The sequence below is a fragment of the Phocoena phocoena genome, chromosome 6 (assembly GCF_963924675.1).
Source record: "Phocoena phocoena chromosome 6, mPhoPho1.1, whole genome shotgun sequence".
In the NCBI taxonomy this organism is placed as follows: Eukaryota; Metazoa; Chordata; class Mammalia; order Artiodactyla; family Phocoenidae; genus Phocoena; species Phocoena phocoena.
This window is the reverse complement of record NC_089224.1, coordinates 113034721-113060351: the sequence shown is the minus strand read 5'-3', so window position 1 is coordinate 113060351 and position 25631 is coordinate 113034721. Positions and strand designations below refer to the sequence as shown.

Sequence of the window (25631 nt, the reverse complement as noted above, 5' to 3'; positions counted from 1 at the left end):
TGTTCATTTCTTTGTAGCAACACCTTGGACAGGAGCTGGAGACTAGCCAGATAAAGAGCACTGAAGAAATGCTGGCTCCAAATCCCTGGCAGGGATCAGAACGCCTCTGCTGTGCTGAAAGCCGACCCGAGCACAGATGGGGAGCGGGCAGTTACAGGAGCTGCTGTCTGTCTGTCTACTTGTACAATGTCCTTCCATTCGGGACACCAGGTACACCTTTGCAAATTTAGTGGTCCACGTCGTGGTGTCAGAATCGCTGCAGACACAAGTCCCCCCTGAGGTGGGCGCCTCGCCCGTTGTCAACTGCACGCCTAATACAGTGTGCACAGCCGCCACCAGGAAACGCTGCGGCCAGGGCACTGCTGACCTGCTTGCCGACTCACGTGTGGTTCTTAAGTGTCTTTTCAGAATGCTCGGAGGCTCCTCTCAAGTTTCCTTGCAGAGAACCCTCACAAGGGTGTTGCCTGTAAATGGCCTGAATTTCTCATTTGTACCAGTAGGTTAAAGAAGGAATCCTCAAAACCCAGCAGCTGAAATACCGGTTCACTAGTGCGTTTAGCGCAAAGCACGGGCTCAGAGGCCTCCTGCGCAGGAGCCCAGGAGAGGGGAGGTTCCGGCCAGTGATGAGCGGCCGCGTCCCGCTGGCAGAGAAAGCCCTGTCCGAAGGCTACGCCCGGCTCCGGTACCGGGACACCTCCCTGCTCATCTGGCAACAGCAGCAGCAGAAGTTGGCATCTGTGCCGCCCGGGACGTACCTAAGCAGGAGCCGAAGCACGTGGTACTCACAGTACGGAAATGAGGCCATCCTCGTCCGGGACAAAAACAAGCTGGACGTCTCCCGGGACACGGGGCAATCCAAGTTTTGTTCTGTTATGTAATTCTGCTGTGAAAGCCTGAGCCCAGGCACCCAGCCGCCTTGCTGATCCCTAGTCCTTACTGGGAGATCCTGAACAGTGAAGGTGAAGGTTGAGCTGTGGTAGAAGAACCCCAAAATCCCAGAGATGGCGCCCCGGCCCATTCGCAGTCGGGCTGATGGGTGGACTGGGCTCCTGGACTCCGTTCTGATCTTGCAGGCGCTGTAGGCACAGGCCAGGTCCGGGGCCCGGCTAGATGCTGTTTCGGTCATACTTCCGAAGAAGTCAGGCGGGAGGGACACCCCGGTTACAGACCCACCTCGTCACATTCTTGCAGACTGTCCTTTAGGTTTCCCTTCTGCCTGGTAAAGAGTGGGTCAGATCTAGAAGAAGGAGAAGGAATTGGCATCACGTCAGGTCGCAGATCCACGTGCGGGGCCACGACGTGCGGGACCAAGACAGATTCGCCCTAAACGGCCATCGGCAGCAACATTTCCGCAGGGACTTTGTGGCACTTGAGTTTTGAGTCTAGTAACCAAAATGATCACTGCGTGTGATGCGCTGTGATGGCTCCTACACTAGCTTCCTGATGCTGGAGGTTTGTGGGGCAAAGGCATCCCCAAAACATTAAGGAAACCCCCCAATTATTAAGTTACACAAAAGCTGCTAACGGTGATTTCAAATTGAATCACAGGGCTGAAATAGGCAGGTCCTCAGCGGACAGCAGTTCAGCCTCTACTCCGAGGCTGCACCTCCCGGCCACCCGCAGTGTTTGATGGGCGTGGGCCGTGACCACACACAAGCAGCCTCGGCCCACCTGTGTGGGCAGCTTTATGAGTCATTTTTAAAGGATTTGCTGTCTGCTGTAATGAAGGTCTGTGTGGCGAGGCAAACGCGGAAGTGTCTTTTGTCAAAGCTGAGTTTTCTTTTCTAAATAAATCTCCTTTAGGAGCCGCCTTCCTTCCTCACTCCTTATTTTGATCTGTTTGCTCCTAATATCCTAGCGTGGCTTTCAGGTTTTTTTTTTTTTTTTTTTTTTTTTACAACAGTAACATCTAACGATTGCTAAAAACCCCAGTGCAGAAACGCATGAGGCGCCCTCCCCAGAGGCAGCGGCCGTCAGCAGCTCGGCGCGTGCGTGTGCCGAGGTTCCGGAGGCGGCATCCCGCACCACGCAGCGCCTGGTTCTGTGAGGTTTTGCTCAGCTGTACAGACGGGGCGGTTACGTCACGCTTCCAACGGCCTGCTGGCAGCGCTCCCGTGAGGCAGAGACCTTCCGGCTGCCCATGCACACGGCACGTCCTGGCCTTCCCCTTGCGTGGCTCCTCGTGCAGGTGTGCGAGCTGCTCAGCAGACGGCAACCAGAAGGGAGCTGCTGGGTCAGACCGCGTTCCCCCGACGTCACGTGTCCAGCCAGAGGCCTGGTCCTTGCGCAGGGAGCCGTGGGGAGGCTGGAAGGCAGATTTCCTTAAGCACCTCCCCGAGGCGAAGAGGGAAGCCTGTCTCGTTGACACAGTCAGGAGGGCCTCTGCAGTAGAGGCTCGCCCGTGCAGGCGCCCTGACACTGGAATTCCCCAGCAGACAGGCCTTGTCGGCATCTCTGCGCTCATTCGACTTCAGTTCAGTTTGGGAAGGCGGCAGACTTCTGAATTAGCTGGAATGCCTCTGCTGTATGCTCGCTGCCCCGCAGACTAACCTAGAAACGGGCCGTGGTTGGCTCATCCGCAAGCACGGGCCACGGCCGCCGTCTGCACCGGTCGGGTGTGCAGGTGACCGACGTGCCCTGGGCCGCTCGCACACAGCGGGCACTAAGCCGCTTAGCGAGCAGGGAGGCCGCGTCTGCCTCCCGGCTGGGGCTGGGGCTGCCGCGGCGGACGTGCTCAGTCCCCGTCCTCGGGGAGCTCAGTCTGGGTGACGGGGGGCAAGGGAATACAGGGCAGGGGGGCCTCGGGCCTGGACTCGGGCAGAGCCTTCCCCGGGGACGTCACTGCAAGGCTCGGCTCCAACAGCTGTGACTGTTTTGAAAACGGCGTCAGGACTCGGCATTTGTCTCGATACCTCCTTCATTCCTTGCTGCCGCCTCCACCGTGGACGAAACCCCAGCGCGCACAACGTCCCGACTTGGTTTCCTGGAAACGTCCGTTGGGCCAGCGGACGAGCGTTTGATGCCTCTGGTCCCGGAAAGCACCTCGGTGCAGACTGAGGGCACAGCGGGGACAGAGGATGGATGACCGAGCAGGCGGGAACCGAGGCGACCGAACCTGTGGGTCATGGAGGGGGGCGGCCCATCCACAGAGCTGCTGACCTGAAAAGGTCAGCACTGAGCTCTTTAAGACCCTCTGGGATGCTTTCGGTATTCCTGCCAGAAGCTACGGGATGTCAAAACGAGGGACTCCCCCCGTCGTCACACGCCAGCAAGGGGAGAGCTGGGAGCCCAGAAAGCACAGGATAAGGCACCTCTTTTTTTTTTTTTTTTTTTTTTTATTATGAAAACAAAACAAATGCCCCAGGAGAAGGGTCCATGATTACCAGAAACATCAAAGAGTACTTTCTACCACTTTTATTCTGTTGTGTTGAGGCCAGCATTGCAATAAACAAGCTAAAACTACGTACACCGGACTCATTTTCAGTAACTGACATTTACAGGAATATACTAGAAACGGCACTAAACAGCTTAAGAAAAGTTACGGTAAACTTGCATGCACACCATACAGAAAAGTAACATTTTAAATATAAAAGAAAAACCTCCTGGAAGTGTTATGCCAGTATTAGGGAACAGCGCTACACCGGGTGTAACAAATCTTTTATCGTGGGCGGTGTTCCCCCCCCCCCCGCCCCCCGCAAACTGTAAAAGGTGAATATTGCAGAAGAACAAAAACCGAAAAACGAACAGAAGAAAAACGTATCTTAACAGTTTGTAAGCAAGATGAGTGAGCATCTCTGGAATTCAGTTAACAGCCCGAGCCGCCCCCTCGACCCCCAGGGATCACGAGGACTGTTCCACAGCCGTTTCTGTGCCCTGCACGAGGCCAACCCACCGAACACAGGCCCTAAGCCTCGACAGGCTGCCCTCCGGTTCTCGGCACTGGAACTCCGCTTGCCCAACGCAGAGAAATGGAAATGGCGAACACCCACAGGCTGACCTCGGGGGGGGGGGTGTGAGGGGGTGGAGAGGGTCCCCCCAAAACTCTGAAATCAGTTTTGAAGTCTGGACAGAAAGCCTTAAAAAAGCCAATGAACTACAACCGCTCAGCACGGACTAAGCCCTCCGGCAGCGTCAGAGCCAGCAGATCTTTCAGAGGAAAGGAGCACAGGTGGCTGAGACTCCACATCTCTCCCAACACGGAACCAGCAGGTAAGGAAATGCTCCCGCTGTGCTCAGCTCTAGGGCCCGATGTCCCCCGCTGCGTGGCTGGCACAGGTGACCCTCCCCGCTCGCTCGCGGCTGGAGGGGCGCTCCACGGGAGCCCCCAGCACCTCCAGGCCCCCCAGTTGGGGTCTGTTTGTTACTCAGATGCATGCCTGCTGCATTCTGCCCATGAGATCCCGCTTCAGGACCTTCCATCCTGTCGTAATTCCTTCAAGCCATAGGTTGTTTACTCCATTAAAGATCTGCTTAGAAAACACCTTTGAAAAACAGGGCAGCTTTAAAAAACGGCAAGTCTAAAATTCATTTATATTTTTATTACAAACAAAACTTAATGAAAAAACTTGAACAGACTGGCTCAAAACTCACCCAAAGGTGAGAATCACCAGCAGTCAGAAAAATGGTAATCCACCATCCATCGCCTCATCAGAGTTCTATACCCATCAGAGGTAGCCTCTAGCCATAAGTGTTAGTGGGATCCAAGTCGACTTTAGGATTTTTAGAAACCACCGCCTGTTAGGATACCAACGACTAGTCTCCCGATCCATCCAGAAGTGCTGGCAGAAAGAACTCGCCACCAGACAAGAGGCCAGGCCACCCGCGGCTCCACCCCCAGCACCCCCCTGAGTAAAGTCTCACGGGGAGAGAGACTATTGCGGTCCCTTCTGTGCTAACTGGAAAATGCGTGAGCAGGGAGCCCCGTGCCGCCACTGCTGGCGGCTGGAAGACCGCGTGGGGCAGCGGGGGCCGCGCCCCTCTCCTGGAGGTGGGGGGGGTGAGGGGTGCCCCATCCGGGGGCCCTTGCATTCCTGGCCAAAGCCACAATGGTCAGAGCGTAGGTAGGCAGTGTGGATGGGGCATCCCTGCACTCAAAGGCCGTATGGCAGCCTCTGGAGAAAACAAAACCAAAACATAACCTTCTGTTAAACTCTGTATATTATTATTATTATTTTTTTTACAATAGAAAGTTAAAAATCAAGACTTAGATTTACTATACATTTTTCTTCTCTCAGATTACAAAGTTTATATTATATAACTGGGGTTCCCTAAATTGAAGTCTTTTAAAACAGTCCTAAGAGAGACCAGAAGTGGATACAAAAGAACTAAACAAACGAAATAAAAAACCAGAACGTGCTGCAGCTGGAAGTCGTCTACGCCTGTAAGTGTCCAAATTTCACACACACACGAAAAAGAACAAGAACAGAAACCCCAGCAGCCCCGAGAGGAGAGCAAGCGCACACGGACGTGACTGAGCACCGGCACGGGGACAGCAGGCTGTAGCACCTGGAGGTGAGAGGCCCGCTGGCCAGCAGGGTCTGGGGCTCCCCTTCAAACCATTTAAAAGGCCTGCGTCTCTGCCACTTTTTTTTTTTTTAATGTGTTTCTTTTGCAGTTTTGTTTTTCTTTCCTTTTTTTTTTTTTTTAAAAAAATGACCAATGATCTTAATAAATAAAGTATTCATATATACATGAAACTGGGACAATGGTTCCGGAGTGCGTGGCAGCGGCTGGGCTGGGGACGCACGTGGGGGCTGGCCTTTTGTAGAAAACTGCTAAACCTTACAAAAAAGTCTCCTCCTGTATTTTTTTTTTTTAATCTTTTCTTCTTTTTTTTTTTCTTTTTTTTTTTTTTAAGTTGAGGTAAAAGTTTCAGTGTTTGGGAACCCGCGCGTTGCACACGCAGCCACCGTGTTCCCTCCCGGGAGCTCCCGACGTCACAGAGATCAGAAAAACTCGGCTCCCTTCCACGCCCACCCTCGCCGGTCCGCCACCCGCGGGAGCTCTGGCTGCAGTGATGATGACCCCTCCCCGCTTGGGCCCAGCCCTGGCCCTCACGGCGGGGGCAGGCACGGCTGTCCTCAGCCCCTGCAGAAAGAGGTGACCCCTCGGACGTGCGGGTCAGAGCCCAGGCCCCCAAAGACAAAGACAAACGCCTGTTCGCAAAGCTGGCAGCTTTCACATACGGTACCATTTCCGAGACATCTCCTTTGGAGAAATTCTCGCCGGAGCTACAGACCGGGTCGGGCGTAAGAAAAGGGATTTTGCATGAACCTCCGGATCACACCTTACGTGTTTTTCTACGGTCATCAGGTTAGCGTTTGAAGTTGTCATCTCCAAGAGACTGAATTCAGTTACGAAGGAAAGGCGTTATGCAGATTCTCAGCTTCTCATAAAGTCTAATGGACACACACGGAAAGATCTTTGACCTATTAAAGCCAAAACTGGAAGATACCATAACACTGAATTAAAAAGAGAACCTGCACACCATGGAACGAAAATAGTATATTAACCATAGAAGGGAACACTGCAGAGTTTCGGCGTGGGCGACGTCCACTGGTTTTGTTCCGTCCCGTGAGAGCCCAGAGTTTATTCCGAGTCGCTGCTGTCGGAGCTGGATCCGCTGGAGCTGCTGCTCCCGGACTCAGACGAGCTGCTGCTGCTGAGCCGGGAGGGCCCTCCCGAGGGCGCGGAGCCTGACTTCTCTGGGGGAGACGCGCGGGTGAGGGGTGCGCCCCCCACGCGCCGGCCGCCCCTCCCTCCTCGTGAGCCCGTCCGTGCCTCCCCCGCCCCCCCCCCACATGCCCCGACCCACCCGGATCCTGACCCGGTCACGTGATAAACGTTAAGAGATTTTGTTGAAAAGCAGCAACGCGTTAACGAGGTTGTGATGGTGTAAGAAATGCGTCTGGTGCTCGTACCCTGTTCCCGGCACAGAGCTCCTAAATCCCCTGCAATCTCCCTAGTGGCAAGAACATCCTTTACTGCTAAGGAGCCCCTTTAGCTCCCACCTGAGTTTACGCTCACGAGTGACTCGGGGCGGGGGGGCCCCACACAGCCCAGGGCTGCTCACCAGGAAGACCATGTGACCGGGGGCGGGGACTTTCAGCTCCCCCCACCGCCGGCCCCCATGGCCGAGGAGGGGTGGGGACTGGAGACTGTGCTCCAGAGAGAACCCCCGGTTCAGGGGGCCTCCAGCTGCTGGGAGGGTGGTGGCTGGACAGGCCTGGAGACTCCACGCCCCCACACCCTGCCCTGTGCCGCTCATCCACCTGGCTGTCCCTGAGTTGTGTCCTTTATAACAAACCACAAGGGGTTTCACTCATAATTCCTGAGTTCTGTGAGCCGTCCTAGCCAATTTTCAAACCTGAGGAGGGGGTTGTGGGAATCCCCGATTTCCAGCCCGTCAGTCAAAGGCACGGGAGGCTTGGGACGTGCACCTGGCGTCTTGGGGAGCGGGGGAGGGCGCTGAGCCCTTAACCGAGCAGACAGCGTCAGCACGAAGCTCAACTGCTGGACACCCTGCTCGTGTGGGAGCTGGAGAACTGGCGTGAGAAAAACTCACACGTTTGGTGTCGGAAGTGTGAGCAGAAACAGCTCAGAGGTCAACACATCTAAATACACTTAGAGGCTGGGAGAAAAGGCAATCTACTACGAGAAACTGATGGGACGTGCGGAGACGTGGCCGGCCACGTGAAGGATCCACAGTCACACGCGCTGAGCAGCAACCACGCCCTCCCCAGGGCTAACGCAAGGGGGGCCTCTCAGCCATCAGTGGGAGCGAGCAGGGCTCCGAGCCCCAGCTTGGCACTGGGCAAGGGGACCAGGCAAGGCTGTGGCACCTGGCCACTGCATGACCAAGACTGGACCTAGAATCTGACCGCCACCTGGGCCCCACTGTCCCTGGGGCCAGGACAAAGGTATTTGCCTTTTCTTACAGGCCCCGGGGAAAGGAGGCAAGGAATCAAATCACCTGCTCGCCTAAAATAAGACCCCGAGTCCACAGAGCTGAGGGCCTGGGGCTGGAAGTCAGACCCTCCCCCTCCACCTGTGATACTGGCTAACTGGCTGGGAACTAGTGTTCCTGTCTGAGAGCAGCCAGAAAGCCCACTGCTGGGGGCCAGGACCCACTGAAGCTGCAGGGTAGGACCTCAGTCCCTCCCAAGTCATGGGGTCCAGCCCCCCAAGACCACAGCTGCGCCCTTCCAAAGGGCCGTCTCCCAGGGGCTCTGCAAAGCGGCGCTTTCACACACGCCTGTCATGTGCTCAGCCTCCCTGCAGGGCCGGGCTCTGGTCCCAGTTTGCAGATAAGGAAATCAGGGTTTCGGGGGTGGGGTGGGGTGTCAACAGCCTCCTCCAGGGAAACGCAGCTCGTTAAGAGGTGGAGCCACAGGCGCAGACCCAGGTCAGCTGCCCGCTCCCTCCCACTGCCCTCTGCCCCCGGGGCGGAGCAGCGCCAGGGCCACGGGTACCTCTCTTGGCAGGCTTCTTGCTGTTGCCCAGCTGCCCGCTGACATCCTGCAGCCGCCTCTCGAGCTCCTTCTTCTTCTCCTGAGCCAACTCCTCCTTCGACTTGGCCGCCTGCTTCTTCCCGCTCGTGGCTGTGGAAGAGCACGGGAGCTGAGGCCACAGGCGGGGAAGGGCGGGGAAGGGCGGGCGGCCCCAGGGGCAGCCCACACGCACGGAGGCCCCGCCACACGCGAGGCTCTGCAACCGCCACAAAACTCCTGAGCTGGGACAGACCACCCCCACTGCAGACAGCTGCACAGACGGCGGCGCCCCCGGGTGAGGGGCAGAACTGCGGCTTGAGGCCCTGACCCCCCAACTCATGGTTTTCCTTCGCCACGGCCGAGGCTCTCCCTCGGCCTCAGTGAGGCCCAGACTCCGCCCTGGAGCCAACTCTACCTCCTGGCGTGCTTGAGCCAGCACCTCTGAGTCCACAGGCGACTTACCGAGGGGCAAACGTGCCGTGACTGCAGGGGTCACGCCACGCTCCATCCAGGAGAAGGCAGTTTCCCCCCTCAGAGCGAATGAGGACCACGCAGCCCGAGGGGGCCACGCACAGCAGCAGGTGCACCCTGGGTGCTGTTCCTCAGGGCCGGGCGGCTGCCCTGTTCTCCTGCCCCCGTGGGGCGGCCTGGGGCCCTCCTGCCCTTCCTCTCACTCCCCAGGACCCAACAACCCAGGCAGCGACTCGTTCCCGTCCAGTGAAGTCATCGACTTCCAGGGTGAGCCTGAGCCAGTGCAATCGTCCGTCCTGGGAGGCCTCTGGACCTCCACCCCAGGCAAAGGGAACTGGTCTGCCCAGGCAGGGAACCATCGACAGGTCGCCTGCAGCCCAGGCCCCAAACGGAGCCTCAAGAAGGCTTGTGGTGAGGGCCTTAGCCAGCATTTGAACGAATGGGGCTGGGGACCGACCCAGGGGTCCTGCCTGCTCCGGGGAAGGATGAGGCACACAAGTGCTGCCCACCTGCCCGGGAGCAGGGGAAGAAGGGCTCCGGCTGGGGTGGGGCCGCAGCTGGTCTCAGCCAAGCCCCGCCCCCAGCTGAGCTGACGGAAGCTGTGTCCCTGCATCCTCAAGTCACAAGGCAGAAGAGGGGCGAGGAGCCTGGCAGCGTGCGACCCACTCCCACTCCCACCCCCGGGGCTGCCTGGCTGTCTGCTCCAGGACCGAAGGGGGTGACGGGCAGGGGCGGCAGCAAGGCACCCCGTCCTGACGACTTACAGAATGGCTTCCTTTGCTTTTTCTGTAAACAAGACTTGACGTATCTCTCTAGTTCCCGCAAAGTGGTGGGTTTTAGAGTCTCAAAGTCAATCTCTATCTCGTCGGGGTTGGAGTCCCTGAGCGAGGGCTCCCGCGACTGGATGATGTGTACCACCCGGCCCAGCTTCTCCCCCGGTAGCCGGTTGATGTCCAGGCTGAGCTGGCGCTTCTCATCGTAGCTCATGGGCAGCCCCTCTTCCTCCTCCTCCGAGTCATAGGAGGCCGACGCCTGCTTGCCGCCCTTCTTCGGCTGTCTGAGGCAGAAGGCAAGGAGCATCATGGCGTGGAAGCCCCCGTCCCCATCCCTGGAGCCCCCTCCCCCGCCCAGCCCCTGCCCCACAACCCCGAGTTCCCCCCACCGCCCCCCCCAGACCCCGACCCCTTGCCCGCCGGCCCTCTTCCTCTCCAGGACCAGGCTCTCTTACCAAGGAGCAGCCCAACCCCCAGACAGAGAAGCCGGGCGCCTGCCTGGAGACACACATACATCTCCAGGGACACGGAAGACCCTGCTCCAGAGGTCAGAGCAGAGGCTGCTACCGGCCTAGGGAGGCCTTGGCCGGGAAACAACCGTGGTGGTCAGCTCCCCTCAGTGCCCCACGGGCATCTTAAGCAGGACAGGTCAAACTCATCTCCGTATTCAAGTAACCCAGAAGGCGGCAGGAAGGGGGACAGAGGAGTAAACAGCAGGGACAGACAGAAAATAAGGGAATGGTAGGTGGAAACCAAATTGTATCCACAATTACATTAAATATAAATGGTCTAAACACACCAATTAAAAGAAAGGGGTGCTCAGACTGGGTAAGAACCAAGACCCAATGTATATGCTATCTAGTCTACACAACCCCCCTTGAAATATAACGACAGAGGTAGGTTAAATGTAAAAAGATGGGGGGAAAATATTCCGTGTAAATACTAATCAAAAGAAAACCGCAATGGCTGTAACAATTTAAGACAAAGTAGACTTCAGGAAAAGGAATGCTACTAGGAAAAAGAGGGACACTGTATAATGATAAAAGAGTCGACTGACCATCACAGTCCCACACGTGTGTGCATCTAAAACCAAGCTTCAAAATATATAAACAAAAGCTGATGGAACTGAAGGGAAACAGGAGAACCTGCAACTTCACTTGCAGAATTCAACAATTCTCTCTCGGTAATTAATAGAACAAATCAGCAGAACAGAGACGATCCCAACACCACCATCAACCAAATTAACTTATTAACTGACATGTTTTTGTCTGTTTGGGGTTTAAAGTTTTGTTGTTTTTTTTTTATATACATGTATCTATTCTTTTTCAAATTATTTTCCTATTTAGGTTATTACAGAATATTAAGCAGAGTTCCCCGTGCTCTACCGGAGATCCTTGCTGGTTATCTGTTTTAAATGTAGCAGTGTGTCCGTGTCAACCCCAAACTCCCAGTCTATCCCTACCCCCCCACCCCCACCCCCACCCCCATCCCCCTTGGGAACCATAACTTTGTTCTCTAAGTCTGTGAGTCTGTTTCTGTTTTGTAAATAAGTTCATTTGTATCTCTTTTCTTTTTAAGATTTTTTTTTTAACCTTCTAACTGATGTTTACACAACACTCCACCCAACAGGAAGAGGATGCATGCTCTTTTCAAGCGCACACGGCACATTCACCAAGACACACCGTATTCTGGGCCATAAGATCCTAAGAAACTTTAAAATGTTGAAAACATATAAAGTGTGCTCTCTGACCCTAGAAATCAGTAACTGAAAAATATCTGGAAAAATCTCCAAATATCTGTAAACCAAACAACACACTTCTAAATAATCCATGGTCAAAAAGGACGCCTGAAGGGAATTAAAAATTATTTGGAACTTAAATGAAATCACAATATATCAAATTTGTGGGGAACGTTCAAAGGGACTGAATTCCTGGTTAACAACCTTCCAACAGTGAAACTCCGGGCCCAGATGGTTTCACTGGTGAATTCTATCACACATTTAAGAATTAATATACCAAGGCTATAAATCTACCCCAGAAAACAGAAGACAAGGGAACACTTCCCAACTCCTTTTTGAGGCCAGCATTGTACAGACACCAAAACCAGAGACAGAACAGGGAACCTGATTTCTGCCTCCCCCTGCAAAACGGGGCGGGGAGAAAACCCCTGACCGTTCTCGCTGCCGCTCTCGATGGTGCCACTGCCCGCCCAGCTACCAAAGCCCAAGTCCCCAGCTCTGCATACCCCTCCTCCTACGTCCAGGGACCAAGGCCTGTCCACTCTGCCTCACAGACAGTTCTCAAAGCAACACAGCTCCACCCCCACGGCCACACCGGCCTCTCCTGCCTGCGTGATCACGGCAACTCCAGAGGGCATCCTTCCTCCCATTCTTGCCTCTCGCTAATCCATCCTCCACACTGGCCAGGATCTGACCATTTTCACTGGAGAACGAACTGCAAACACCTCAACCGAGCCGGCCAGCCTCGGCAGCCTAAACCCTCCCCTCTTCCCAACCTGGCCTCTGTTCTTCAGCAGTGCCCACCCTTATCCTCATTCCCACGAGGAACACATTCCACTGGCCTCTACAGCTCTGTGCCCGCTGTTCCTGATTCTTGGAACCCCATCCGGACCCTCTGTGCAGCCATCGCCCCTCCTCCAGGACGCCCTCCTTCCACCCCGCCGGGAGAGGAGCCCGGCCCGGCGTGCCTTCCCACCACCCTCACCTCCCCATGTCATCCCTGCTCATCTGTGGCAGGCAGTCCTCGGGGCAGCGCGTGGCCACGGCAAGGGCTGAGTGAAGGCCGTGGGGACCAGGGAGCTCTGTGCCAAGGTGCACCTCCACCCCCGACCCTCCGCCGACCAGGCCACGTGGGGATGGGGTGCCAAGGGCCCAGGACACGGCGCCAAGACCCCCCCAAAGCAAACTCCCGGGCCCAGACCAGGAAAATGTCCCCGAAGCCTCTAGATGCTGAGATCTCCCATGCCTGTGACTGAGGCTGGCCCCACGGGGAGCTGAGCGCCACCCTCCGGAGCCCACGCTGTCGAGGCAGAGATCTCGTTTGGTCCTCCCAGTCTTCCCACGAGGTGGGCAAGACGAGGGCCACCAACCCCCGCCCCCATCTCCCCGTAACAGCCCAGGGTCCAGGTCACCAGGACAGAGCCCCGAATCCAGCATCCTCCCGCCACATGGGTGAACAGGACACGGGGCGCCGGCGCCCACCTGCCAGCCACAGTCGCGCTGTTGGCCTTCTTGGCGGGAGCCTTCTTCTGCTGGGCCTGCTTGGCGGGCGGGGCCGCCTTGGCCTTCTTGTCCTCCTCGGACTTGGCCTTGTGCCTCTCCTTGTCCTTGTCCTTCTTCTTCTTTTCCTTCTTCTCCTTCTTCCTCTTTGGCTTGTTCACTGGGGCCTGAGACAGGGCGGCCAGCTGCTCGTGCACGGCCTTCAGCTGGAAGAGACAGGCAGCTGAGCGGGGCTCCCCAGGGCTGGCCCAAGGGGGCCGCGGGCGGGGGGCTGGGGTGCCCAGGAGCTGCCGCCACCGTGCGGGGAGGGGAGCCGGGGAGCCAGACAGGTCCCGGAGGGCGGCAGAGCCCGTCTGGCCCTCCCTGCCCCTGCGACGGCAGGCGAGCTGCTGGGCCTCGGTCTCCCCGCCTGAAGTGCAGGGCAGGTGGCACCCGAAGGGCTCGATAAATGGTGCCTCCTGGTTTTCCTGCTAGTTTCTGTTTTCCAGATGAGGGAGACTCTCTAGGGCGAGGTTTAAATGCCTGCACAGAGGAGACTTTCCACTCGTGGGCAGCTGCTGGGATGTTACACGGCAGTTCTGCAGGGTCAAAACGGTCCAGTGCCGGCAGGGGACACTCATCTCATCCGGCAAGTGGCTGCCAGCGTGCTACGTGCTCTACACGCTTCTCACCTCAGCAGACCCCAAGGGGAGTCTCACGCCGGACGGGCGAGGAAACGGAGCCCCCAGCCTCTAGCAGGTGGACGGGCCAAGACGGCACCAGGCTCGCACACGCCAGCCACGTCACGTGGCGTGGGAGGGACCCCGGCCTGACAGCTACACCTCAGGGCCATGCTCCCTGCACCGTCATCCCCGACAAGGCTCAGCTCAGATGCCCAGCCCCACCGGGGTGCCGGCAGGGTCACTGTTACCTCACTGTCTCCTCCCTGCTGGAGGCCCCCCACCCCCCAGGAATCCAGCACCTCTTGGTCCCATTTTGCACGTGAGGCGCGCGAAGCGGCGGGGAGGGCCGACTCACAGGTGGTCAGAGGCCGAGGCAGGACAACCTTGCTCTGGCAGAGCTGCGGAGCCCGTGCCCGCCCCCAGCCAGACAGGCTCGTGGAGCCCCACGGCTGTGGCTTCTGCAGGTGCCTCCCAGACGTTTCTGGAGCGGAAGGAGGCTCCAGGGCTCCAGGGACGTCCCGACCCGGTCGGGCTCACAGGGCCCCGGGCCTGCAGGCACTGCCGAGGGGGCCCTCAGAACCGACACCTTCGCCGGGTGCCCTGCCAGCGACACCGCCGTGGAGGACGGCTGTGGCTTGGGGTGGGGGTGGGGGGGTGACCAGGGCAAACGTCGGATCAAGGCCCGGCCGGGACTGGGCCCCCGCGGTCCCCGGCCCGGCCACTCACCTGCTCTTGCAGCTCCGCCAGCCGCGTGGCCCGCTCCTCCTCCGAGTCCGAGCTGCCTGAGTCCGTGGAGCTTTCCTCGCTGCTGCGGCTGCTCTCCACGCCCTTGCTGACCACAGGGGCCGCGGGCACGGGCAGCGTGGGCGCCTCCACCGGCTCGTCCGGCATCTTGGCAAACCGCATCTCAAACACGTCCTGCGGGACAGCAGGGGCCGCCTGGGTCCTGGACGCCCGTGGGCAGCCCCCGGGGAGTCGGGGAGACTGGACCCAGCCTGCCCAGGGCGCTGGGCTGCCCCCACGCCACCCACCCCGGCTTGCTCTCTGCCCCTCCCTCCCCAGGCCCTGAGCGCCGGTCCAGGGCCAGAGGGCGCAGAGTCAACGGCCACAGACACAGCCTTTTAGGAGCTGGCACACGAGCTCCTTTATTAGCCACCCCACCTCCCGTCCACGGCTTGCAAGTCTTTTCAGCATCCCAGTCCAAGGCTGCCACCTACTGACAGACAGTGAGAGGGCCTTCCTTTGAGCTCTGACCCTGTTCCGGGGGGGCCCCCTAGCCACTGGATCTGGGAGCTCGTTTGGCTTCCCCCATTTCTCTCCCCTGTGATGTTACTGTAGTATCACATCTCGTTCTGAGTTGGGTCCAAAAGTTGGCTCAAAAGGCAAAAGTCCTGTCCTATCCAAACTGCCCGCTCCTACACAGCCTTGGGAGCACACGCTCAACAAAGATCCCCTCCCCTCCGGTGGCCCAGGTTCATTTCAGACAGGATGAGTGGCCACGAAGGGAGACTTCTCTCTGCTAGCTCGGACACCTGAAGCCACATACACCTGGTTTACATGCAAAAGGTGCAGCCCCACCGACCAGGCGTCCGGCTCCCGTAAGAACCTACTCTGGGTCCTGGTCCCCCAGAATCTCCTCCTGGGGTAAAGACATCTCAGAGGTACGCTGCTTCGCAAGGCCATGACCTGGCCCGCTCTGGGCAAACGGCCCCCCCCGCCCCGGCAGGGGGTGGGGGTGGGTCTACATCAGGCTGCTGTAGCGTCAGGCTCTAACCCCACCCAGCCTGACTTGACACAACCAACAGCCAATTACTGAACAGGCATCGGTGATTAAGGTGCCCAACCTCCGTGGCCGCACCGCAGAGACCACCTTTTCCGGAACAGAATCAGAGCCGCTGCCCTCGGCCCGTCTGCTGCCAGCGCCGCCTGGCCTCCTCGTGGAACTACTCGCAAGGTTCAGGAGCATCAACAGAGCAACGACAGCACGGGGCTTTGCTGAGCCTTTCGGCTTCATGGTCTTGGTATGAAACCGTGGGTCCCGGTCGCTTCCTCTGGGTGTACTGGGACCACCAGGACCGCTCTACCACACTCCCCAGTGGGAACCAGTGCACAGAGGGGGCAGGCCGCAGCAGCCAGGGCCCACAGGCGGGAGGAAGGTAAGGAAGATTAGGGCAGGCACCCAGAGGCCTGAAGGAGGCTCCCCCTGAGGCCCCGTCCGGGGCCTGGGTGACCAAGGATGCTCCCGAGTTACCGTACCGGGTTTTCAAAAGGGTTCTGAGCAAGGGACTGGGAACGTCTTACAGGACAACATTCTGGGTCCTGTATTTACAAAAGCAACAGGCTGCGTGATGGCAAAGAGAGATAAGAACAGGCTCGGTGTACTGGCCCGTACAGAAACCCGCGGCAGCCCTCAGGCTCTGACAGATAATCACGTACAGGGGTGTGCGCACACTCGGCCTGTGAGATCCGTGTGCGTGTACGCGAAGTCCCACCACTGAGGGCCAGACTGCGCTTCCCTGCAGGCCCGCTTCTCCCACGTGCCGTCCGCCTTGTGGTCGGGAAAGCAACAGGCGACACAAACAGCCGTCCCCCGCTACGGCGCCCACGGGCCGCACCAGCAGGTTCCTGACGAGGGGCCCCCGGCACGCGGTGAAGTGCAGGGCAGCAGGCGTCTGCCTTCTCTCCGTCTCCACCCTGGCTAGAATACCCGCTGGCCCCCACCTGCTTGCCGCTGCCCACCTGAGCCTGCAGCTCCCAGGAGGCAGAAACTGGCCTCTTGGCCACCACGTCCCTGGGGAGCAGGCTCGGGGCCTGGCCGCCACTCGGCCGCCGCTCAGGGGAAACATGCCCGTGGACGAGGTCCCCAGACACCCCGCCCCTCAACCCCGCCCCTCCCCCGGGAGACATGCCCTCCCAGACACCCATGTCTTTCCCGGGTGCCTGCCCTGAGCGGCTGATCCCACCTGTGCCCTCCCCACACAGAGCACCTGGCGTTACCTGCAGCTTCCTGGCCATGGCCACCACCTCGTGGTCGGGGGGATTGTACTTGTAGCAGTTGGAGAACATCAACCGGATGTCGGCTGCAAAGCCCTGTGCGTCTGGGTACTCACGGCTGTCCATCTTCTTCTGTAACACACAAGCCACGGGGCGTGAGGGCACCGCTGTGCCTTGGGACCCTCCGCACGTCCACCGCCAGCCTGAGACCTCGTCTGGGAGCCCAGGGAGAAGGTGGAAGGGTGGCCCCGAGGGCTTGGAGGGGAGGGCCCAGGACCCCACAGAGAGGCTGACACTCAGGGAGAAAGAAAAAGGTGTTCCCCAAAGTTCCAGCTCCCGCAACCAAAGTCCCCAGCTCTACGTTTTGGCTAACTTTTCACATGCCGACACCCCTGTTGGCAGGAGCTCCGGTGGGGAGCAAGCCGCTTCTGGCGAAAAGCCGCTCTCTACCAGTTTAGGGGGCTACTCAGTTCTCAGAATGAGACGTTTAATTTTCTCCCCTGAGAATCCAGGTCCTGTTAGCTAGCCTGCTTCACAGAGCACCAGGTCGTCCCACTGCCCCGCCGGGAGCACGGGATGACTGGCTCTGCAGGTGGGGACAGAAGTGCAGCCAGCCAGGGACACAGTGTGGCAGCTAAGATCGGGGCAGACGGGGCAACGGCTCTCGAGGGAGAGAGCTCCCCACGCCTGATGGGTTCACACAGATATGAGCTCGTCAGTCAGGGACCGCGGGTCGGGGGTATGACAGGTGCCCGCTCATCCTGGGGGCCGTGCTCTGCTGCAGTGGGACATTGTGGGCTGGAATCTAACCACCTACCTCGCCGGCACCTAGACTAACAAAGTCCTGGCCTCGACGGAGGGGTTGGTGGTGGTCAGACTCCAGGACCTGCAGCCTCTACAGCCTAGGACACACCGTCCTCCTCTGCCCGCCCCCGGAGAGCTTCCCACAGCACTGGGGCTGCCTGGCTCCAGCCCTCTGCACAGCCTCCCCAGTCTGGGGTAGCTCAGCCAGGAAGGAGATATGGGCACCCGAGACCCTCTCAACTTCTGCAAGATTCTCAGACTCCGGCCCTAATTTGACAGCCGGCCACTTTCCTGGTACATCTGGGAGCCCAAGTACCACTGCCCCATAGTCAAAACCTGCTTGGAAAGAGCCAGCCTGAGCCAGGAGCTAATCCAGAAAGATGTAACCAAACCATTAGCTGGAAATATCTCTGGAAAGGGTGGCAACGATACCAGAGATTAGGTCTTCTCTCCACCCACCTCTGCTTTGCTTGGATTTTTCACCCTCTGTTCCCATCTTACACAAATTAAAAGAAAAAAATCAGTCAAAGAAAAGTAGCTGACACTCCTGGGCTCCCAGGAGGAGCAGGGCCACTACAGCACTGAGCGAGTCCGAGAAGACCGGAGCCCTGCCCTCGCAGTTAGGACGAAGATCAGAGAAGGTGAGGAAGCTGCTCGGTCACCCAGCCCAGCCAGGCCCGCCTGACTCGGCCAGCTCCCCGGGAACCGCTGCCCTAGATGGCCAGGTCTGTCCTGGCCCTTGGCGGGGAGAAAGACTTCCATTAAGGAGAGAGAGTCTGCCCCAGACAGGTATACACGAGGCAGTGTCCAGGTACACGAGGCAGAGTGACTGAGCCCAGCGGCTCAGGGCCCAGACCCCATCGGTGCAAAGAAACCACCTGCCCCTTTTGTGGGGTTACCTTTCCAGGTAACGGTCCAACGGCCAGGAACGCTCCTCAGACCGTCAGAGACCGATCCAGACCGAGGAAGGGCAGCTGTGCTGGGGCCCAAGCCCGATGGGGGCTCAGGAACCCCTCCTGCACGCACTCTGGGAAGACCCCAGGTCTCCTGCCCTCGAGGCTGCCGCTGCCAGCCAGGGAATCTTCTCCATCTCTGCCTGGCCCAGACCTGCTCTTCCCTGCTTGTACACAACTGACCTGACCCGGAGGAAAACCCACAAAAGCCAAGGGCGAAGCCGCGAGTGCAGGAAGACCCTGCTGCGGGAATCGGGAGGCCGGGGCTCCCGGTCTCAGCTCTGCCACCACCCCGTCCAGCGCCCACTTCTGTCCAGGGAGGGGCTGGGCCACGGGAAAGGGCCACCTTGCCTAACATCATTACAAAGACCTGCAAACGCGCCGGGATGAAAATGAACGAGATGACGAAACCGGCTCAAGAGGGATAGATGACGAGGAAGCTGCCGGTCCAGTGAGCGTAGGGCAGAGCACACCTTCCTCCCTGACCCTGCCAGACCCACGCCAGGGCCCCGGGCCAGCCCTGAGGCCCCGTTTGCCGCTGGAGGGCAGGCCAAAGGAGCCGGGCAATGCCCCAAGCCTGCTGCGTTGCCCCCGGGCCGGCACAAGACATCAGCACCACGACAGACCCTCGGGACATCAGGCCGCCCTGCAGGTGCCAGGGGCCGCCCAGACAGGGGAAGGGGGCCCGGCTGGCTCACCACCCACCTACCTTGACGGTGCTCAGGTCCATCGGGTGCTTGATGATGTCGTGGTAGTCATGCAGCTCCAGGGCCTCGGCATCCACCGGCTTGTAGAAGGGCCAGGCGTAGGCTGCGTGCTTCTTGGACAGCATCTCCTTGAGGATGCTGTCGCAGTGCCGCAGGTGCTCCGAGAGCCGGCCCTTCTTGCCTGCGTGCTGGGGCACCTCGCCGTCCTCCAGGTCCTTCTTGGGCGGCTTGATGGGGCGGCCCCCGCTCTCCCGCCGTGCCACCACCTTGGCCTGCTTGGGGTCCGACAGCGGCGGGGGTGACTCGCTGCGGCTGGCGGTGATGGCGGACGTCGTGGGCGTGGTAGTGTCTGCTTTCCGCTTCACGCCCTTCTTCTGCGACAGCAAAACAACAGTGAGCCCCGGGATCCGGGATCAGAACCGCTGCGGTGGCGCCCCTGGAGCGCGGACCAGCCGCCAGGCACCGAGCGAAGCAAGGACATGCATGGTCGCGGCCATCCTCCCGGGGCCCCGCGCCACGCAGGACACCGAGGCTCAGAGGGGCCACGTTGCCGGCCCGAGGTCACACAGCTGGCGGTGGTGAGGCTGGACTCCGAACCTACCCCCGGGCCATCCCTGAGCCCCGCCCACCCGCCAAGACCCCAGGCCCCGCGCCGTCACGGTGGGCGCTCACCACCCCGAGCGGCGTGAGATGCAGCACGCAGCCCACCCGCGCCTGGGGTTGGGCCGCGGCTCAGGGACTCGCACAACCGAGGTGGCACCGTGACTGGGACCGTCACCAAGTGGGACTGGGGCTTGGGGACAGCAGGGACGAGAGAACCCCCGCTGGTCAAAGGCCAGAGGGGCGCCCCAGACGCGGGCCTCAAAGCTGGCGCTCCCAGGACAGTGGCAGCCACGGGACGAGGGGGGCGGGAGGAGCATGCGGGGGGTGGGGCGGGGGCAGCGGCCCAGCCGGGAAACACAAGCAGCAGCAAGAGGTTGGGGACCAAGGACTCCGGGGGGCGCTAAGTGCCTGGGCAGGGCTGGACTTGACCCTGAGGGCAGCAGACGTCACAGAGCTACTTCCCACCGGGGGAGGAAACACGGAAATGACCAACGAGCACTTGGTGGGTGTGTCCAGCGCGTGAGAGCGTGTTTCGTGCCTGGGTGGCCAGGGTCGCTGTGACCCCGAGGCCAGCCCGGGGCGCTCCCCTCCCCTCAGCTCGGGCGGGCGGAGCAGCCCCTGGGAGCCAGGCGCACCTGGGCCGCCGGCCTCACGGGGGTCTGCTGTCTGAGCGCCACCAAAGTCGCCGCCCCAGCCAAGCCGCTGCCCCCAGGCTGGCGGGCACGAGCCAGCCACCCACACACACTTCACGGGCGCCCACGGAGGCCAAGCATGTGCCACGGGGCCCGGGGGCTCATTGGGCCATGGCAGACAGGACATGCTCCAAGACAGCCGGGCGCTGAGTGGGGCGGCCGGGCCAGGCGCCGCCCGAGTACAGGCAGTGAAGGCCACGGGGGAGAGGAAAGCGACGGAGATGGCGTTTTACCTTGGGGGAGCCATTTAACCCCTCTGAGCGCCTGCTTCCTCATCTGTAAGATGGGGGAAATACTGCCTGCCCCAGAGGGTCGCTCGCTGTGAGGGTCAAATCGGAGAAGACGATACACATCAGTGGCCGGCACGGGGGCCTGCTCAGAGCAGGAGACTCAGCCGTCCTCGCTGGCCCCCAGATCTCGCGGGGGGCGCCCGCTCCGAGCCCAGGCCCGGCCGTGGAAAGCCCGCAGGGAGCCGGGGGAGGGACGTGCGCGCACACTCACGGGGGCGCGAGGAGCAGGCGGAGGCCGCCACCGCCCTCCCCACGCCAAGGCAATCCGGGCGCAAGCGCGGGCGGCGAGGGCCGGGACCCCCCTCCTTTCTGCACCCCCCACCTCGGCCCATGCCCTGCAAAGGCCGGCGAAGCTGGGGCTCAAGCGCAGCCGCCCTCACCAGCTGTGTGACCTGCCGCTCCGAGCCTCGGGCTCCTTGTCGGTGTCAGGAACCGCGGCCCACCTCACGGGCGTGGTGGGGGAGGGGACCCGTCCAAAGTCACATACGCCCAACGCCCGACAAGCGGTCGGTGCCAGGGGAAAGCGGCGGAGGGCCCTCCTGCCCGCCCGCCCCACACCTGCCTGCATCCAGTACGCCCCCGGGGGAAGCTCACCTTGACAACGGGCGGCGTGGGAGGGACCACGGGGATGATGGGCGTCGCGGGAGGGGGCGGGGCGGCAGCCGGGGGGACAGGGGCCGACGTGACGTTTGCAGTGATGGTTGGCACAGGGGTGGCAGCAATGACGGGCGTCTGGGAGACCGTGGGGGGGACGCTCTGGAAGGGGGTTGCCGGGGAGACAGAGGACACGGCCGCCACTTGCTGCGTACCTTGAGGACAAAGGGAAGGAGGCTGAACTGACCCGGCTCTACCAGCGATGCTTCTGGACGCTGCCGGGACCATCCCCTCCAGCCAGGGCCCGCCGGGTGCCAGCAGAGCCCCTCCTGCCAAGACCCTGGCCCTCATCGTGGCTGCCTCCATGGTCCAAATGAGCGAGCCAGGACAAGGTGCACAGCCCGGTAAGGAAGAGCCAGGGGGTTGACTCGGGTTCCACAGGTAACCAGCCTCAGCCCCGTCTGTAAGTGTGAAACACCCTGGCCTCTCTGGAGGGCTGGGCTGCCCAGGAAGCTCACCATCAGGGTGCACCTCTGCTCCAGGTGCCCGGGCCAGGTAAGGTCACCCCCTGTGCTGACCCTAATCCCCACCACTCCCTGACAGGCCACAGAGAACACAAAGTGTGCTGAAGAGGCAAAGTCCTCGGAGGGGACAAAGGGACAGCATGGCTTCCAGAAGAGGTGTCCTCAGAGCTGGGGGGTGAGGCGGGTGGGAGAGGAGCAGCGCGGGGACACAGCAGGAACGCGGTCCCTGCCCGGAGCGAGGCCCCAAGGCAGGCGGCAGCAAGGTCACCGGGCCTGCAGGCCACACACAGCAGAGGCCCGGTTCCCGGAGCTCCGATCATCACTGACCCAACCTTGCAGATTGGGTCAGGAAAACTGAGCCCAGAGGGGCGGAGGGACCCTCAGAAGATACGCTGTCATCGGCACCCTGCCCACCTGCCAGAGGTGGAGAGAAGGACTGCGCGTCCACCCCTTTACCTGCACTCTGGGTTCCCGAAGCTGGTTTCCGGCCTTTGCCCTTTGGAGCAGGGGGTAATAACTCAACTTCCTCCTGGGGCATCTGGGCCACTTTCTGCAGAAAAATTTTCTCTAAGGCTTGGGCCATGAGCACTATGTCATCTGTGGGCTGAAGACACAGGAGAGGCAAGGTTACCTGCTGGAAAGGAGCCGTCTGTCTGCAGCAGACAAACACATGGTGGTTGCTCAAGAAAAACATTTATTTAGCAAGCTGTGAAGGGATGTGGCGGGGCAGGAGGGAGGCAAAAAGAATATATTTTAACGCGGAAACTCTTGGAAGAATTCAAAAAACACAAAGGATAAAAACCACCCTTTATCCCATCCCACGGAGGAAAACAGGTCCAAGCGTGTGGACGTTTTAAAGCGTCTGGTATATATCGACGCCCTCCGAAAAGGCTGTTCTAATGTTCCCTCCTTGGAGCAGGGGACGGGGCCGGGGCCGGGGCCGGGCGGGGCGGTCCACACACAAGGCAACCGCTCAAACATGTAGCCTGTGGGACCCACACAAGGGGATCGCGGCCAGACAAGGGCTGAGCGCGAGGCTGGGATGCACCCTGGGCCTGTCTGAGAGCTGCTGCAAAGCGCCCAGCCCAGCCCGGCGGGCACCGGGCCAACCCCAGGCTGGCCCTCCACCCCAGGCCTCCCCGGGCCAGGGGCAGCTCACAGGGGTGTGTAGGGCCCACGCCACACCATTTTCTTACCTTGTTATAAATATAACAATTTGTAAACATGGTGTTGAAGTCCTGCATACATTCACTCGCGCTCCAATAATAATTATTCTCCAGTCTCTTCTTAATAGTCCCCATATCCATTGGGTTTTTTATTATCTTATGGTAATCCTAAGAAAGAGATTTTCAGGGGTGTTACTGTTGGATTCAAATTCATGACGACTTTCGTGACTCCCAAGCACAGAGATTGTGCAGGGGGCAGTCTCCTCAGGGATCTGGGTACTGGGGCTGGACCCAAGTTTCTGTTCACCTGAGGGCAGGTGGGCGTCAGGTCTGGGGTGAGCGCTCGGCCAGCATAATCCCTGCCAAGCCCCTGGCCTAAGCAGGGTTCTGTGTGGACGCACAGACCCGCAGGGCTGGGGCAGAGCCCAGAGCTGTTCTAGGCTCTGGAGGTGGGGCTGAGACCCCTCCCCAGATTCCAAACTTCGCTTGGGGGCCCGCAGTGCCCAGAAGCCAAGCTGGCCCAGGACCCAGGCCGCCAAGTGCTAGTCCAGGGCTTCCCCTCGCAGGACTCAGGGGCTCTCTATTCGGGTCCAAAAGAGAAAGCCGTCAGATGGTCAGGTCGGCACCGGGCATGCAGCTGAGGCGCTATCCCTGGGAAAGTGGGCCGCACCCCTCTCGAGCACAGGGTTTCAGGTGTGCACGTGTCATTCCGCAGGACAGTGCCGGGCACGGGATGAAGACACAGGTGAGCCTCTAGGCCTGAGCCCCATCGCCGGCTCCCCGTTCATCCCCCCACAGGCCAAGGGTTCTCCCCGCTTCCTGCACCTGGGCAGCCGCCCTCCGTTCCCCCACTCGCCTAAGTATCCCCTCTGCTCCTTGGTCATTGTGGGTCCTGAGCTGTGCCTGGCTTAGCAGGACCAGCCGCCTCCAGGCACCATCTCTGCCAAGGCCAGGGGGGCCGTCCTCCCAGGAGTCGGGGCCACGGAGGGGCAGGGCCGGCGGGTAGGGGGCCACTCACGGGCAGGTTCAGCTTGATGGCGTCCACGGGCTGGTAGAAGGGCCAAGCGAACTGGTGTTTCCAGAGCGTCTTCACCACCACGTTCTGCATGTACTGTAGCTGGTTGGTCTTGCGGCCGGGCTTGGCGGGGCTGGAGACCTCCGGCGGGGGCGGGTTCACGGGGCCCGGGACCGCCGGGATCCCCGCAGGGGCGACCGTCGTCGTGGTGGACATCCTCCGGCTGCTCGCTCACTGGCCGTCACGGCAGCAGCTCGGCGAGGCCCTGGCTTCCTCTGTGCTCCCCGCCGAGGTGCGACATCCCATGTCTGGGCCCAGTCAGGCAGCACCTGCGGGGGAGGAGGGACGGCAGGGAACGGCCGGTCACCGCAGGCCCCGCCGCCTCATCTGGGTCCCCGAGCACAGCCGTGCGGTCATGTGAGGCCACGTCGGCGCACTCCCCCCGGTCAGGCCAACCCTCACCTGTCAGAGAACCACTCTCCCACTGCTGCCCTCAGGCTGGGGCAGGGAGAGGCACAGGTGACGGGACAGAATGCCAGCAGGTGCCACCTGGGCAGGCGGGGAGGCGGCCGTCCAGGTGGGGGCCACTGTCGGCTCACCGCCCACCAGCCGCCCGCTGCTCTTGACCGTGGCAACACTTTAGGGGATGATCCGCACGTGGAGAGCTACGATGTGGACCGGCACGACGTGCGTGGAACCACGCGTGGCACACGGAGCCAGGGCCCTCTGAGTGAGGCCACCGATGGAGGTTCTAACGTGACCGTGAGAACGGGCTCTGGTTTGTGATGGTGGCTGGGCCGTGGACACGGCCGGCCCTCGGCCAAACGGGGTGGGGTGGAGGGAGAAGGCGATGGGAGCCTGCAGCCTCAGCGAGTGAGGGGCTGTAGGACCACACCCCGACTCTTGGAATGTTGTGCAGGAAAGGGTGAAGGGGCTGCCCCCAATATCAAAACCCCACCACGTCTTGGAAGGAAGTCGGTGGCCCCAATGTCACTTGCGGACGCAAAACGCGCTGGGGGCTGCATACGCAATCTGGACCCGGGCGGCATCGTGCACGCTGCTACCCCGTAGGTGTTTATGTGCACCTGTCACGGGATTGAGCCGGGTTGGGCTGGGTGGCAGGGCCCGCCTGGGGGCCAGCCTTCGGGGAGGACAGAGCAGCGTGTGTCGGCCGCTGGAAACATGCTCTCTACGACGTGCGAAAGCAGATCGTTAAAACTTGGGAGAGTTCTCGAGCTGGCTGACGGACGTCCTGCCGGAAGCCTGCTCTGCCACGTGGGCCTGTTTACACCACGGTCATCAGTGCGAGGTACAGACCAGGGCCCCCCCATGCTGGCTTGTTAAACCCCAGCCAGTGCCTCCTCAGCGCCCCCCGACCAAGAGGGAAGAGGACTCAAAACAGACGCCGCGCACACCTGGCCACCGAGCAAACCTGCCCCGCTTGCCCGCCCTTCCTCGGAGGAGCGCTCTGGAGCACCCCTAGGGGCCCCCCCGCCCGCCATCCTGGGGGCTTGCAGCTCCTCTCCTCCACACTCTCCCCGGGCAAGCGGGCGCCTCTCATGCGCCCCCATCTCGCCAACCTGGGGCAGCGCCCTGGCCCCCAGGGCAGCTCCGTACAGAGGGCGGCTGTGCCCGCCAGGCTGGCGGCGCTGAGGC

General features: G+C 60.4%; 2 protein-coding genes across 2 annotated transcripts in view; one reads left to right on the top strand and one right to left on the bottom strand.

Annotated features, from left to right (window-relative positions):
• The first annotated feature begins 623 nt into the window (after positions 1-623).
• Positions 624-878, top strand: BRD3OS (BRD3 opposite strand). The gene has a single exon (XM_065880001.1). The coding sequence runs from the start codon at positions 624-626 to the stop codon at positions 876-878; it is 255 nt and encodes an 84-aa protein (XP_065736073.1).
• A 4938-nt stretch (positions 879-5816) lies between these two features.
• BRD3 (bromodomain containing 3) overlaps positions 5817-25631 on the bottom strand; it is a 32864-nt gene continuing 13049 nt past the window's right edge. The window contains exons 2-12 of the mRNA XM_065879787.1: positions 23979-24304; positions 22991-23128; positions 22251-22398; positions 21271-21485; positions 19094-19465; positions 16631-16759; positions 14360-14551; positions 12954-13177; positions 9725-10017; positions 8472-8600; positions 5817-6704 (exon numbers count right to left, since the gene is read on the bottom strand). Of these exons, the coding sequence (XP_065735859.1) occupies positions 6589-6704; positions 8472-8600; positions 9725-10017; positions 12954-13177; positions 14360-14551; positions 16631-16759; positions 19094-19465; positions 21271-21485; positions 22251-22398; positions 22991-23128; positions 23979-24191 (2169 nt within the window). The 5' untranslated portion in view covers positions 24192-24304 and the 3' untranslated portion in view covers positions 5817-6588. The remainder of the gene's footprint in view (positions 6705-8471; positions 8601-9724; positions 10018-12953; positions 13178-14359; positions 14552-16630; positions 16760-19093; positions 19466-21270; positions 21486-22250; positions 22399-22990; positions 23129-23978; positions 24305-25631) is intronic.

Coding starts and splice junctions, on each gene's coding strand:
- BRD3OS (XM_065880001.1), top strand. CDS start 624: ATGAGCGGCCGCGTCCCGCTGGCAGAGAAAGCCCTGTCCGAAGGCTAC.